Source organism: Adelges cooleyi, unplaced genomic scaffold, assembly GCF_023614345.1.
Source record: "Adelges cooleyi isolate 19-005CV unplaced genomic scaffold, UGA_ACOO_1.1 ACOO_flye_CR_arks_rails_tigmint_CR_PRNA_451, whole genome shotgun sequence".
Lineage (NCBI taxonomy): Eukaryota > Metazoa > Arthropoda > Insecta > Hemiptera > Adelgidae > Adelges > Adelges cooleyi.
Window position 1 is genome coordinate 43,938 of NW_026096135.1, and position 13,265 is coordinate 57,202.

Below are 13,265 nucleotides of genomic sequence, written 5' to 3' on the forward strand. Positions count from 1 at the left end.
AAAAAATTAAAAGTTTAAAATTTTGGTACAAATGTAACACTTACAGAAGTAGTGAATATCTTGGTACCGACAATTATTATATTGTTATAGATTGACTTCAAAGTATACTGCCATACTACTTTTTGGTAATACTTACAGTCTTTGTCATATTAAAATAGACTTGTGGAATGGTAAACATATACCGAGAGTTAATTAAATTAAATGATTTACTATTGTGTACGGGTCCTCTGAGTCTTCCAGATAACAAAATATAAATACATTGATTTAGATTGGATATTTATTTGTTGAAATTCCTTATTGTGCGGTTTGTTTTCCTTAAACTATTTTTATAAGCAAATGATAAATATCACAACTTTGATAAGTAGTTATCTAAAACAAAACATATCAAACAATGATTGAGTATCCATTTTATAATTTAATAACTTGTTTAAGGCTTACCTGAAATCAGCCAACGACTAATGAAGTATACGGTTTTAATGTTGAAAGTTGAAACAGATTTTCATGAAATCGATTACAATAGTATTGGATTACAATAGTATTGAATTACGTTTACATAACAGTGAAATGAGATCACTTAGAATATGAAAGTTAAAAAAAAAAAAAAAATTATTAATTAAACCCAATGAGATGTTGAGTGTTTCACGATAAGTGGATCCGCTGTATATATATACATATTATACATACATACTTTTAAGGTTAAGGAAAATATTGATAATATATTAATAATAATATACGAATTTTTATTTTGTGGCCAAATAATTGTAATTGTTATTATGCATCTAACAGTGATAAAGGTAAGGGATTTTTTTACACCGTATGCGGACTTTGATATGTGGGCTAAAACTATTTTTAGCATTCCAAATAAGTTTTACAGTCAAGTTAACAATATTTAATGTGTAATTAAAAAATGGTCATTATGTGCAGTAAATAATACAAATTATATTTTAGATAAATTTCTAAAAAAAATTGCAATATAATGTATTTCAAAATGTGCGAAGTTAGATACATGATTTAGCCGTGAAAATAAATTACATTAGTTTCCTTCGCTCAGAAGGTTCATTGCAAGCACATAATAAAAAGGATTTAACTTAGCTTTTAACTGTTTAAAGTAATCGACAAATTCTTTGAGAAATTTCATCGTCCTATCATTGCTTAATTCATCGTTCACGTTAATACGGATCCAATCACTTCCGTTTGAATTCCTCCCGTTTAACTCGACTAAATTATCTTTGGCTTTTTCCGATATTCTAGCTATGAGGTTACCCAGATTTGTGTCTTCAGGCATGGTCCAATGATACTCTGATACTATATCATATAAAAAAGTGTCGGTGTATGACATGAATTCGAATACCGTATTTATTGTATTAATTGACTGCGCGTAAATAGTATTAAAGCTGATTTCATCCATGTTGGGAATTTTTTCATCGAAAATTACCAACATTACCCACAGAAAGATGTACGCTTTGGTGACGATGATTTGTTTAATCAACTTGTGGTAACTAAGGTGTCCGAACGGTTTCGATATCCATTGGCGGTTTTTGATGTATTCCTTGGTTTTATTCACTTCGACTGCGTGCCGTTTTATCGTTGGCCTCCATTCTACGGCTGAGCCGGTTATTTGACTAAACAATAATTCTTGTTCATCCCATAACGGTTTTAGATACAAATATTCGATCGATATGCTATGCATGGCGTTATACGCAATAGTCATAGTCGCACGAAGTTTTTGAAAGATGCCAATTGATACATTGGAATTTTTCAACACTAAATCAGACTCTGTTCTATTTCTAGGAAGGTATTTATTATCCTTGCAATTTTTTATGAAATTTGTAATACCGCTTTGTAATTCATCTTCTGCGAAAAGAGGATCCCCAAAGAAATTTCTGTTGCTCTCGTATTCAATGATCGCCATGATTTTTAAATAATAACTCCAAAACCATTTACCCGCTTTTGCTTGGCTTAATTGAAACATCAAGACCATAAGACCTGCTTCTTCTTTTAACACGGTTAATTTATCTTTTGCAACTTCTATAGATCCGCCACTCTGCAAGCCTTCCAGAATATTCGACAAGTACGCCAGTTTCGTTTTCACGATTACTGAGCAAGTACATTTAATGTCTTCGATTTTCTTGTCAAATTTATCAAACGCCGTATTGCGGCCTTTGGTGTCGTTGTAAGTCCGAATAGGAGTTGTTATGGTTATAATTTCTTTTTCAATAATTTTGATTTCCCGCTCATTGTAGGTTATCAAATTATTTACTGTATTAACGTATGGAAGAGTGAATGCTTGATTGACGTAATATGACGGCGAAATCTAAAAAATAAAATAAAATATATGTTCTTATAATATATGTATATATAAATTAAATTTTGCTTTTTTGTTAAATTTTGTCGCAATACGTATAAAGTATGTAAGCATAAGCGAAGAGAAGTTCAATGGTTTAATAAAACCCAAAAAATCAATGTATAGATTAAAACAGTACTATTGATTAATACATAAAGATTAAATAAATATCAATTGTCACGTAGAGTAAAAAAAGCAGTGAATCATAAACACGTTATATAAGTTATACATTATTTTATTTTTGTAACACTTATGGTGAAGTCGTTAGAAACATTTTGTTTCACTCGAATATGAAAAACAATCAATTTATCATCAGACGGTCATACTGTTTTTTGCGCGCCATTTATAGAGCCCTATATTTAATTATTTTGTTACAGCCTCGAGTGAACAATCTTTTTTAACATTATTGTGTAGTCGTGTATAGGTCGTTCTTTGTTCGTGAACGTATTAAGTTAGTTTTATGCACGTTTAAACCTGTACAAATGAAGTGGATTTTATAGTATTTGTTATTTATTAGTACTTCTTATGTACTTATTTTACAAAACGTTTCTACCTCAGAAAATCACTTTATTACAGTCATTACAGTTATAAATCAAATAAATTATATCACAACAAAAACACTTCACATTGTTATAAAAATGGCTAGGTAAAAACTAGTACTGAGTTCTCAAAACATACTAGGGTCACTTTAAATAGATGTCCATAAATATGTTGTAATGATTTGATACATTTTGAGACTAATGATGTGTAGAGGCATATAAAATAAATATACCTTATAAATTTCAACTCGAAATTTATTTGAATCAGTAAAATTTGAATCATTAAAACTCGTATGTTTTCTTTTGCCCCCCCTCCCGAAAGTACCGACAAGATGAAATTTGTGATTTATGGAGTTGCTACTAGAAAGAATTTGTTCAGAATAAAAAAAGTTACAATGAACAAAGACACAAAAAAATCACACCATTAAAAAACTAATAGCATCGTTGATCCACGTCGACTACTAAAACAAAATAAATAGTAACCAATACAATAAATATATTATATTACTATTCATACATTTACGTTTGTAAAATAAAATATTGAAATATGAAATTCGTTAACAATACAGTTTTTTTTATAGTCATTTTCTACCTCAGAAAATCACTTCATCACGGTCATTACTGTTATATTACAATAGTTTAGCAAAAACATTTTTTTTTTTTTAGTGTAAGAAAGGCTAAAAACGTTGATTTATATAGTGCTTTTCTTATTTTAGGCGTACTAAACGTTAAGAATACAAATCCTTATAAAAATATTTATGCCAAGTATAGTACTAAAACATTGAGAAATATTTTCGGTTTACTTAACTTAACTCAATACAATATGACATTTAAACTTTATGGTGCTAAAAGAATATTTTTTTTTACCTAGCCCTTATACACGGAATCAAGTAGAGGGTTTTGGTTGCGATAGATGTATATTATGCTAAACTATGAGTTTGTAAAACTTTTAATATTGTGGAAAACAAAATACGCTTACTTTTTTTGTTGATTCAACCATCATAAATTTGATTGATAGTATAAAATATAATGACAAAACAATACAGTTGTGTGTGGTCATTTTTAAAAAGTTTTACTACTTAAGTGCAACCAGTCAAAATGGAATTGTGATAATGTACCTGAATTATTGAAGTGCTAGGAAAAACGGTTTACATTGGTAACCAAATTTTGATTTAGACACTTGAAACATCTTTAGCAAACAATTTTGTTTGTTTAACGTATTTATAAGTTATAATTGTATGATAAAATCCAGACAAAATAAAAATAGTCTAGTTTACATATCGTGACTTATGGCATTTACCTCATACTTAGACATATATAGTTCGAAATAAAACAATTGAACAAATCGATTTTTCTTCGTATTTTTAAAGTTTTTAAATTGCTTAGTCTTAGTCATTCAACGAAAATGGTCATATGCGTAGAATAAGGGCTAGAGGGCTATAGACCTCCCAGACTTTTCTTTAGACCTCACCCCACATGAAAATACACCAGTTCCCTATGTTCATGATTGGAAGAGGGAAAATGATTTTTTTGTTTTTTTCATAAACAACACACTCATAAAATAAATGACGTCACAGTCTTGGTAAACAATACAAAATTAAATAAAAGTAAACTATTTTTAATTTTATATTGATTTGCCTGTTTTCACTATAACACATATGAGGCGCTTAGAACACTAGGGGTGTAAGTGACATTTATAAGAAATCTGACCACAGCTAAGCTACAAGTTGTCCATTTTATTTGGCGGTAAAGATATATAAGTGAATTATTCATTATTTGCTGCGATCTGGTAGCAAATCATCTACCCCCCAAACGAAAACGCCATATGGATGTTAACTTTGAGCTTGATTTTCTCGATATCAATAAAATGTAACTTGTACCCCTAGTATTTTAGGCACCTTATATATATATATATATATATTATATATATATATATATATATATATATATATATATATATATATATATCGGGTGATTGGTTAACTATAGCTCAGTCAATAACTTATATATTGGATAGATATTAGAAGATACTAGATAAAATGTTGTTTCGGAGAGTTATTAAACGCTCCCCCGTGCCATATTAAAATGCCACTTATCGATTTTCGTGACTTTTTCAATACTTCACATACTCTCCAGAACATCGAAATGGCTATACTATCGATCACGTTCATAATCCGGATAAAGGCCTCGACATATCGTGACTCATGACATAGAGGCCTCGACGTATATGTATTGTGTAACCAATAATAACAATTTCAAAGAAAAATTATCACCAAGATATGTATGGTCTTTTTAATATAAAAGGTATAAGTTCTTAGTTTTTTGATTCATTAATTAAAAATTAGTTTTGAGTGAAGAAGTGAACATGAATTGTTTTGTATAAAAGATACTAGGTATTCAACATGACAGTTAATTAAATGGTAATAAATGTATTTCCTTAACTATTTAAATAAATTGAGAACATACTATTTTTGTGATAACTGAACAATTTTTCATATGAATGTAATGAAGCTTTCGTGGATTAAATTTATCGTCCGCATAATACTTTTAAATGTTATAAAATATCTCACAAAAAATAAAAATGACAAAAACATTTTTTTTCAACAACATTTACAATAAGTAATAAATGATTAAATTTGGCTATTTTATGACAAAAATACGCTTATAAAAATGTGTTCATGTATCATGTAAATATGGCCTTAGACATTCAACGAATACGTTCATAGTCGTAAAACGGGTGCTAAACAACACAATTAAAAAAAAAAAAAAACATATTTTAATAAAACAAATTCCTATATAAATTGAAAACGTACTAATTTTCTGATTACTGAAGAACCTTTTAAAGTTATAATATACGAAACAAAAAAGAAAATTGGCAGAAATATTGGTGAAGGTTCATACATATATTTTTGCCGGACATGCAGAGAGCATAGGTATGCTATCAAAGGCAAAAATAACCAAACATTGTACTTAAAAAATACAATGTATCGAAGCTAAAAGAGCTTAAAATGTATCTGCTAAGCTTTTTGGTCAGTTTTTTTTTATAAATTACATGCAATAGAAATGTAATGAAAAAAAAACAGAATTAGTTGAGCAATTACATCGTTATTAAAATATTTGGAATAGAAAAAAACAGAAGTAAATTAAAAAAATAACAATAGCTTTAGTTAAAAAGACAAAAATAATTAAACAAATTTAATTAATATAGTTTAGATTATCAAAAAAAATTAATTAATTAGATTTAATAAATTAATCAACTATAAATAGTCATTAAATTGTATGAAATCGTTCAGGAAAACGCTAAAAGTTTTCTATTGCATGCAAGCTGGATTACTTTTACAGAGTATACTTTTTATGCTTAAATGAGACTTTCTGTATGTAATTTTATAACAATAAAACCTTAAATATGTAAATAAAAAATAAGATTTGTATTTTAGATAAAATTTGAAAATCATGACAATAAAATGTGCACAGTACATAACATGTGCAAAGTTAAATACATAATTTGGATATTTTCCTTTACTACATCAATTTCTTACACCCAACAAATAACTTATAAAAACAATATTAAAATAATCATTATGTATATTAGATAATATGATTTTTGTGGTTTAGATAAAATTTAAAAAAAATCATTAGACATATTATACAAAGAAAGTAATGAAAATAATAAAGAACCCGAAAAAGATTTAGAGGATTTAATAGAAGTGGAAATGAATGACCAAATAGGATTTGACTGACCAACTGACCAAGATACATTATTTGGTCATTATCCCCAATATCATCAATTTCCTTCGACCAGAATATTTAATGCAAGCTCATAGTTCAAAATCGTTAACTTTTCATTTAACTGACTAAAGTTGTTGCTCAATTCTTGAAGAAATTCCATTATCATATCATAGGTAAAGTCTCCGTTTATATTAACACTGATCCAATCGCTTCCATTTGAACTTCTCCCATTCAACTCAACAAGAATGTCTTTAACTCTCTTCGATATTCCAGCTATAATGCTATCAAAATTTAATGGGTTTTCGTGCATTGCACCCTTAATTCCTGCAACTAACTCAAAAAACAAAGATTCGGTATAGTGCATACATTTTTGTAATTTAATAATTGTCTGATTTGCCTCCATGTTTATAATTTTTAAGCGGAACAGATCTAATTGAGGCATTTCTTTGTTGAATATTACCAACATTACCCACAGAACGGTGTAAATCCTCACACTGATAATTTGTTTAATCAACTTGTGGTAACTAAGGTGTCCGAACGGCTTTGATACCCATTCGCGGGTTTTAATGTATTCTTTGGTTTTGCTCACTTCGTCTGCGTGGCGTCTTATTGTTGGCCTCCATTCTACGGTTGAGCCTGTTATTTCCCCAAACAATAACTCGTGATCATCCCACAACGGTTTTAGATACAAATATTCAATCGATATGTATTGCATGACGTTAGCATAATGTACAGCAATAATTTCAGACACACGAAGTTTTTGAAAGATGTTATTTGGTACATTGGGAATTTTCGACACCAAATCATACTCTGGTTTATTTTTGGGAAGATAATAGTTAATCTTGCAGTATTGTAAAAAATGTGAAATACCGCTTTGTAATTCCTCTTCTCCGAATGGAGTTTCGGCAAATAAATGTTTGTTGCTTTCGTATTCTATTATTGCCATGATTTTGAAATAATAACTCCAAAACCACTTACCTGCTTTGACATTGCCTTTTTGAAACAACAGGATCATAAGACCCGCTTCTTCTTTTAATTCGATTAATTTATCTTTTGCAACTTCTATAGCGCCGCCATTTTGCAAGCCTTCCAGAATATTGGACAAGTACGCCAGTTTCGTTTTCACGATTAATGAGCAAGTACATTTAATATCTTTTATTTTCTTGTCAAATTTATTAAAAACTTTATTGCGGTCTTTAGTGTCTTTATAAGTCTGAATAGGGGTTGTCAGAATTGTACGTTCTTTATCGCTAATTTTGATTTCTCTCTCATTATAGGTTATTAAACTATTCACAGTATTAACGTATGAATGAGTGAATGTTTTATTGACGTAATATGAAGGCGAAACCTATTAAAAAAAATATGCACTTACATAAAATTATATTCATAATTCTCTTTTTTGGTATATTTCATTTATGTGTTCCTATCAACATTTTAAACTTTATTGCTCAAGTACATAAATGTTTTACTAATATTTTATAAAAATAATATTTTACTAAAAATGTTGATTTACTATTATTTTTTAATAGTATTTCTCACGAACTTAATTTACAAGACACTAGTTATAGTAACTGCCACAATGTAGGGAATTAAATTCAAATCACAAAAATAACAAATAGTATCCGTATTAGATACGGATAAAAAGTAACCGAACATTGGCGAGTTCTGCAGGAGAACTAACGACAATGGAAGGATTTTACGAATGCAGTTTGGAAATATTACAAATACCGGCTCGTCAACTGCAATGTGGAAGGAGAAGGATATCACCATATTAAAAATCCCAGTAAGCAGTATGAATCGATGAGATGTAAGATTCTAGACCAGATGTATTTGGAATTATCAGTTGTCTCGGCAGTAGAAGAAACAAATCCTTGGCGAACTATCGGAACGTGGAACGTGAGAACTATGTTAAGTACTGGAAAGTTAGAGAATATTAAAGTTCAGGAAATGGAGATCTCAGGTCTGATGATTACCGTGTTGTTTACTTTGGAAGAGAAAAACCAGAAAGAAATGAGACCAACAAGTGATAAATAAGATAGCCTACAATGGCAGACTTGTAATGATAAAACTTAAAGCCTTACCCAGCGATATCGTAATAATTCAAGTATACTTTCTAACAACAGAAGCAGATGACAACGAGATAGAAAAAATGTATGCAGGACTCGAGTACTCTGTAAATTAGTGAAAAGAAGTGACAACTTAATAATAATAGGAGACTGGAACACTGTTGTAGGTGAAGGTGCTGACGGGAAAGAAGTAGGAGCCTATGGATTGGGCACTAGAACCGAAAAGGGAGACCGATATGTAGATTTCCGCAAACAATATGACATGGTCATAACAAACACATACCAAAACATTCATTGTAGAAAAAGATACACGTGGAAAATGCCATGGGACATTAGACGATACCAAATCGACTATGATATTGGTAAGAAAACGGTTCAGAAGTCCGTAGATGTAAATGATTCGATAAATGTAATTAGACTATATGGAATTATTATAATAATGTAGCTAATTCGAGTGATGGAAATAATATTTTACATTGGTAACCTAATTTTGTTTCAGACACACCAAACATCTTTAGCAAATCATTTTGTTTGTATAACGTATTTACACAGAATAAACAGAATGGAATCTTAGAGCTTATCAAAAAACAGTCAGACATATTGAGTTTTAGCCAGTGATGCCAAAACTCAGATGATTCCTTGTTTTTAATTTTTCTGTGACTTATGGCTACACTGTTCATATACTAAATGTCGTACGCCGACAAAAATGTCGCCATTTTCCGCGTTTGTCGAGTGAACAGTTCAGCCAAAATGAACGAAAAATGAGAATTTACCTACACCTACGCCTATTCTTAGATCATATTCAAGATGTCAGACTTGATTTTATATCGTCTTATAAGAGCCCATGTAAAAATTGGATAGTTTCCTTTCTGCTTGTTCTGTGTTATCTATAAATTATAATTGGCCGACAAAATAAAAATAGTCAAGTTTACTCATCGTTAATTATGGCATTTACCTCATACCTTTTTTTTAAAGTTGGATGAGAAATGCCTTAATTATCTATTTTTTTATAATCGATGAAACTTCTCAACAATTTTAAATCTTCAAACGGAGTTAAAGAAGCGCACAAACTCATGCTTAACGTATTTAATGTTATATTATTTGCTATTTCTGGATGGGAGCAGCTAGCAAGATTTTGGGAATTTCTAAACTATAATAGTGTAAAAACTAATTTTTAATATCGTGGAAAATAAATCATGCTTACTATGTATGGGGCTTCAATCATCATGAAGTTGACTGTTTGTATGAAATATAATGACCAAAAAATACAGTTGATTTCAATCATTTTTAAAGCGTTTTACTACGTAAGTGCAATTAGTCAAAATTAAATTATAATAATTTAGCTAAGCTATTCAAGTACTGGAAATAACCTTTTATATTGGTAACCTAATTTTGTTTCAGACACTGGCAACATCTTTAGCAAATAATTTTGTTTGTATAACGTATTTACAAATTATAAATGTCTGGTAAAATCACACATTTAGACAAAAAAACAACAGTATTTGCTTTTATACTATTAACATAAAGCATGACGTCATATTTTTGTGTTGATATACTTTAAACTGTAATAGTGTTGGAGTCTAATTGTGTAGTTGGTGAAATCAGAAAATACAAGAGAAAACCATTACGTAACACATAGATAAGATGCTCGCACAGTAGTTAGAAACATTACTATTCTATGATCATTTAATTATAATGTCATTTGAAATATTATGTAAAAACATATTAAAAAAACACTATATTATAAAAAAATATTAATTATTATTCTGTATATAGAAAAATATACAACATTTTGTAATTTTTTTTCATTCCTACGATCCGAAATGCCGAACAAATATCCAAACACATTACTGTAGTCATAACAGAAACCGCACAAGCTTGTTCTAAAAAACATAATTTTGGCATTTTACTATGGTCTATATTTTCTTCTTTAATTCGACGTAAAAACATAATAACACTCATTTAGCAAAATCATAGAAATCAAGTAGATATAACTAATATCAGTACTTGTCAAATATGCACTCGGGCTACTCGAGTTTATGAAAGACCACAAAAAGGCTCATATATCAAGAAACATTATCCGTTTTCTAATTTTGTTTGTTTAACGTTTTTACAAATTATAAATGTCTGATAAAATCTCGCACTTAGACAAAATAATAATAATAATTGATTTTATACTGTTTACTAAAAGTATGACGTCATATTTTTGTGTGTATATACTACACACTATAATAATGCTAGGGTCTAATTGTGTAGTTGGTGAGATTAGAAAATATAAGAGAAAACTATTGCCTAATACATATATAAGATGCCCACACAGCAATTGATAGGAAACATTAGTATTCTATGATCATTCTATAGTAATTTTATTTGAAATATAAAATAAAAATAAATTTCATTTTATGTTATTTTACACATTTTAAATGACATATCTAAAAAAGTACAGGTTTCTATTAATAACAGATTTCAGTGCGAAATAAATTTGTTGGAATTATCATGGAAAAAATAATTTTTTAAACTATGTTTGAAATAAAAATATACTTGTGTTTTTTGTATTGATGTAAATATCTTACAATTTTTTAGAACGATGTTCTTTATTGCGCGCCCTGCTGGGATATTATTTTTTGTGCTGGCGTGGGGAGTGACCGTAGAAAAAGCGTTACGTTTTCTTTGACGGAAGTAAATCATACGGAAAGGAATCAACAGGTGACCGGAAGTAAATATTACGGATATAACACATCACTCGTTACTCCAAAAAAGAGAGACACGTAAGGGGAGGGCTGAACATCAGCATAACAGGAAAGGTTTGCTACTCCACATGTGCCAGTTAACCAGTACCACTGTAAGACCATTGTTGGGCAGCCGACTGGCTTATTTCGACGGGGTGTGGACTTAAATTACCTACGTTCGGTCCTCTGGGGGCACAGAGGAAGATAAAAGTTTATATTTTAGCAGTCCTGCCCATTGTCCAATGTCCAGAGAAAGAGACTGCCTATCACTGATTGTGAATGATGAACCGTTGAAAGTGAGCGCACTGCCACCTTACCTAATCAGATACTTGTCCTCGTCTTTAATTAATTTATCAATACGAATATAATGAGTCGTTGTCTAATTTTAAATCATTACCATTATTTTGTTTTTAGCCTAGTATCGAATTTGTTTATTGACAAATCAATAACTTCTTCTTCTTCGGGCAAACGGCCGCTAGGACCATCCCGTCAAACACCCCTCCCTCCAGCCATCTCTGTCGGATGCTCGTTCCTTCCAATCTGATCCTCCACCTAAGGCACTTACATCTTTTTTAACCATATCTTCCCATCACATACGAGGTCTTCCTAGTGGCCTCTTTCCTGCTGGATCCTTTTCTAATATTATACGTTGCAAGGGATTCTGACTACGCCAAGCATGTCCAGCCCACTTCAGTCTTTTACTCATTATTGTCTCCAATATATTCGGCTTCTGGAAGAGCAACTAACATAACACAATCAATTAATTTAAACTAAAAAAAAACATTTGTAACAAGGAAGATCACCTAAAAAGGTGATCAAGTAGTTAAACAATATTGCCTCATTTTAAAGATATGCTAATATATTAGACTAATTCAATAACTCTAGTACGGCTAGAGTCTCAGCTATTTTCATTGTTTTAAAGGAAGAAGTAAATAGTTTTGATTGTCATTACTTTACACAATTACACGAAATTCGAGACTGCTGTAAAAAAGTTGCTTTGGAAACTATATATTTTTTAGTAAAGATATAAAATCTACTTGAACCCTAGACCATAAAAATTATACACTTCTTGCGTACACGTGTTACGACAACGATGTTGTCATATTCAGCGCTAACAACAGGTCTGTTTTTCGATAGATATTTTCAAATACATTATAGTATGTACAACTATAAGTATTTTCTAAAGCTGTATTGAGTGTTCAAAACAATATTAAGTTTAAAGTTTACTATAATAATATAAAATGTCTATGAAATAATAAAAAAATAAATAAAATGTCTTTGAACATTATTTTTTCAATAAATTAATGTAGCGAAGTGATGTTCTGCATTTAGTGTGGGGGGCAATAGTTATGACAATTTTTTTGTCTTCTAGAATAAATTGAAACTCTTTTTTATGGTTTTTAAGACCATTGGCATTCCAGGTGAGAATGGATAGCGGGGAATTTTCGTTAGTATTATACGTTATTTTTAAAGATAATTTTATTTATTACAGTCGTGAGGAGATTAATTAGTGGTGTGATAAGAGATTGGAAGTTTTCAAGAAAGGTAGACCTTTCTGACAGTTTATAGATATTACTGGTGGTGCGTGTATTGTTGATATTTTTCTGATTAGATGGCTTTGTGACTAGCTTAGATCCAGAGGAAGGCGACAAAACGGCGATTTTAATTTTCAATTAACAAACTCTTAGATCAATCGTGTTAATTAATTTAATGATTTAGGTGTATTTTTTGATACAAAAATGAATTTTAAAGAACAAATCAATAAGATAAAAAATAAAAGCATCGTCAAAATTAGGTCTCTTAAAACGGAGTTGTTTAAATTTTAATAATTATTTTGCTTTAAGAAATGTCTATTTTT

The 13,265-nt window shown here is 29.9% G+C and overlaps 1 protein-coding gene across 3 annotated transcripts; it reads right to left on the reverse strand.

Moving 5' to 3' along the window:
- Nucleotides 1-914: 914 nt before the first annotated feature.
- LOC126842217 (uncharacterized) lies at nt 915-10,056 on the reverse strand. Of its 3 annotated transcripts, none has more exons than XM_050579106.1 (2): nt 9,883-10,046; nt 915-2,314 (listed from the first exon to the last, which is right to left on the reverse strand). In XM_050579106.1, exons 1-2 carry the CDS (start codon nt 9,961-9,963, stop codon nt 1,034-1,036), a joined length of 1,362 nt encoding a protein of 453 aa, XP_050435063.1. In that variant the 5' UTR covers nt 9,964-10,046; the 3' UTR covers nt 915-1,033. The 3 variants fall into 3 exon arrangements, with proteins under 3 accessions (XP_050435063.1, XP_050435062.1, XP_050435061.1); XM_050579105.1 differs by lacking the exon at nt 9,883-10,046 and adding an exon at nt 3,863-4,022; XM_050579104.1 differs by lacking the exon at nt 915-2,314 and adding an exon at nt 6,293-7,960 and having other exon boundaries at nt 9,883-10,056.
- Nucleotides 10,057-13,265: the final 3,209 nt, after the last annotated feature.

Coding starts and splice junctions, on each gene's coding strand:
- LOC126842217 (XM_050579104.1), bottom strand. CDS start 9,963: ATGATTGAAATCAACTGTATTTTTTGGTCATTATATTTCATACAAACA. Junction 7,961..9,882: donor TGATTGAAGCCCCATACATA/GTAAGCATGATT, acceptor TTTTTTTAATAG/GTTTCGCCTTCATATTACGT.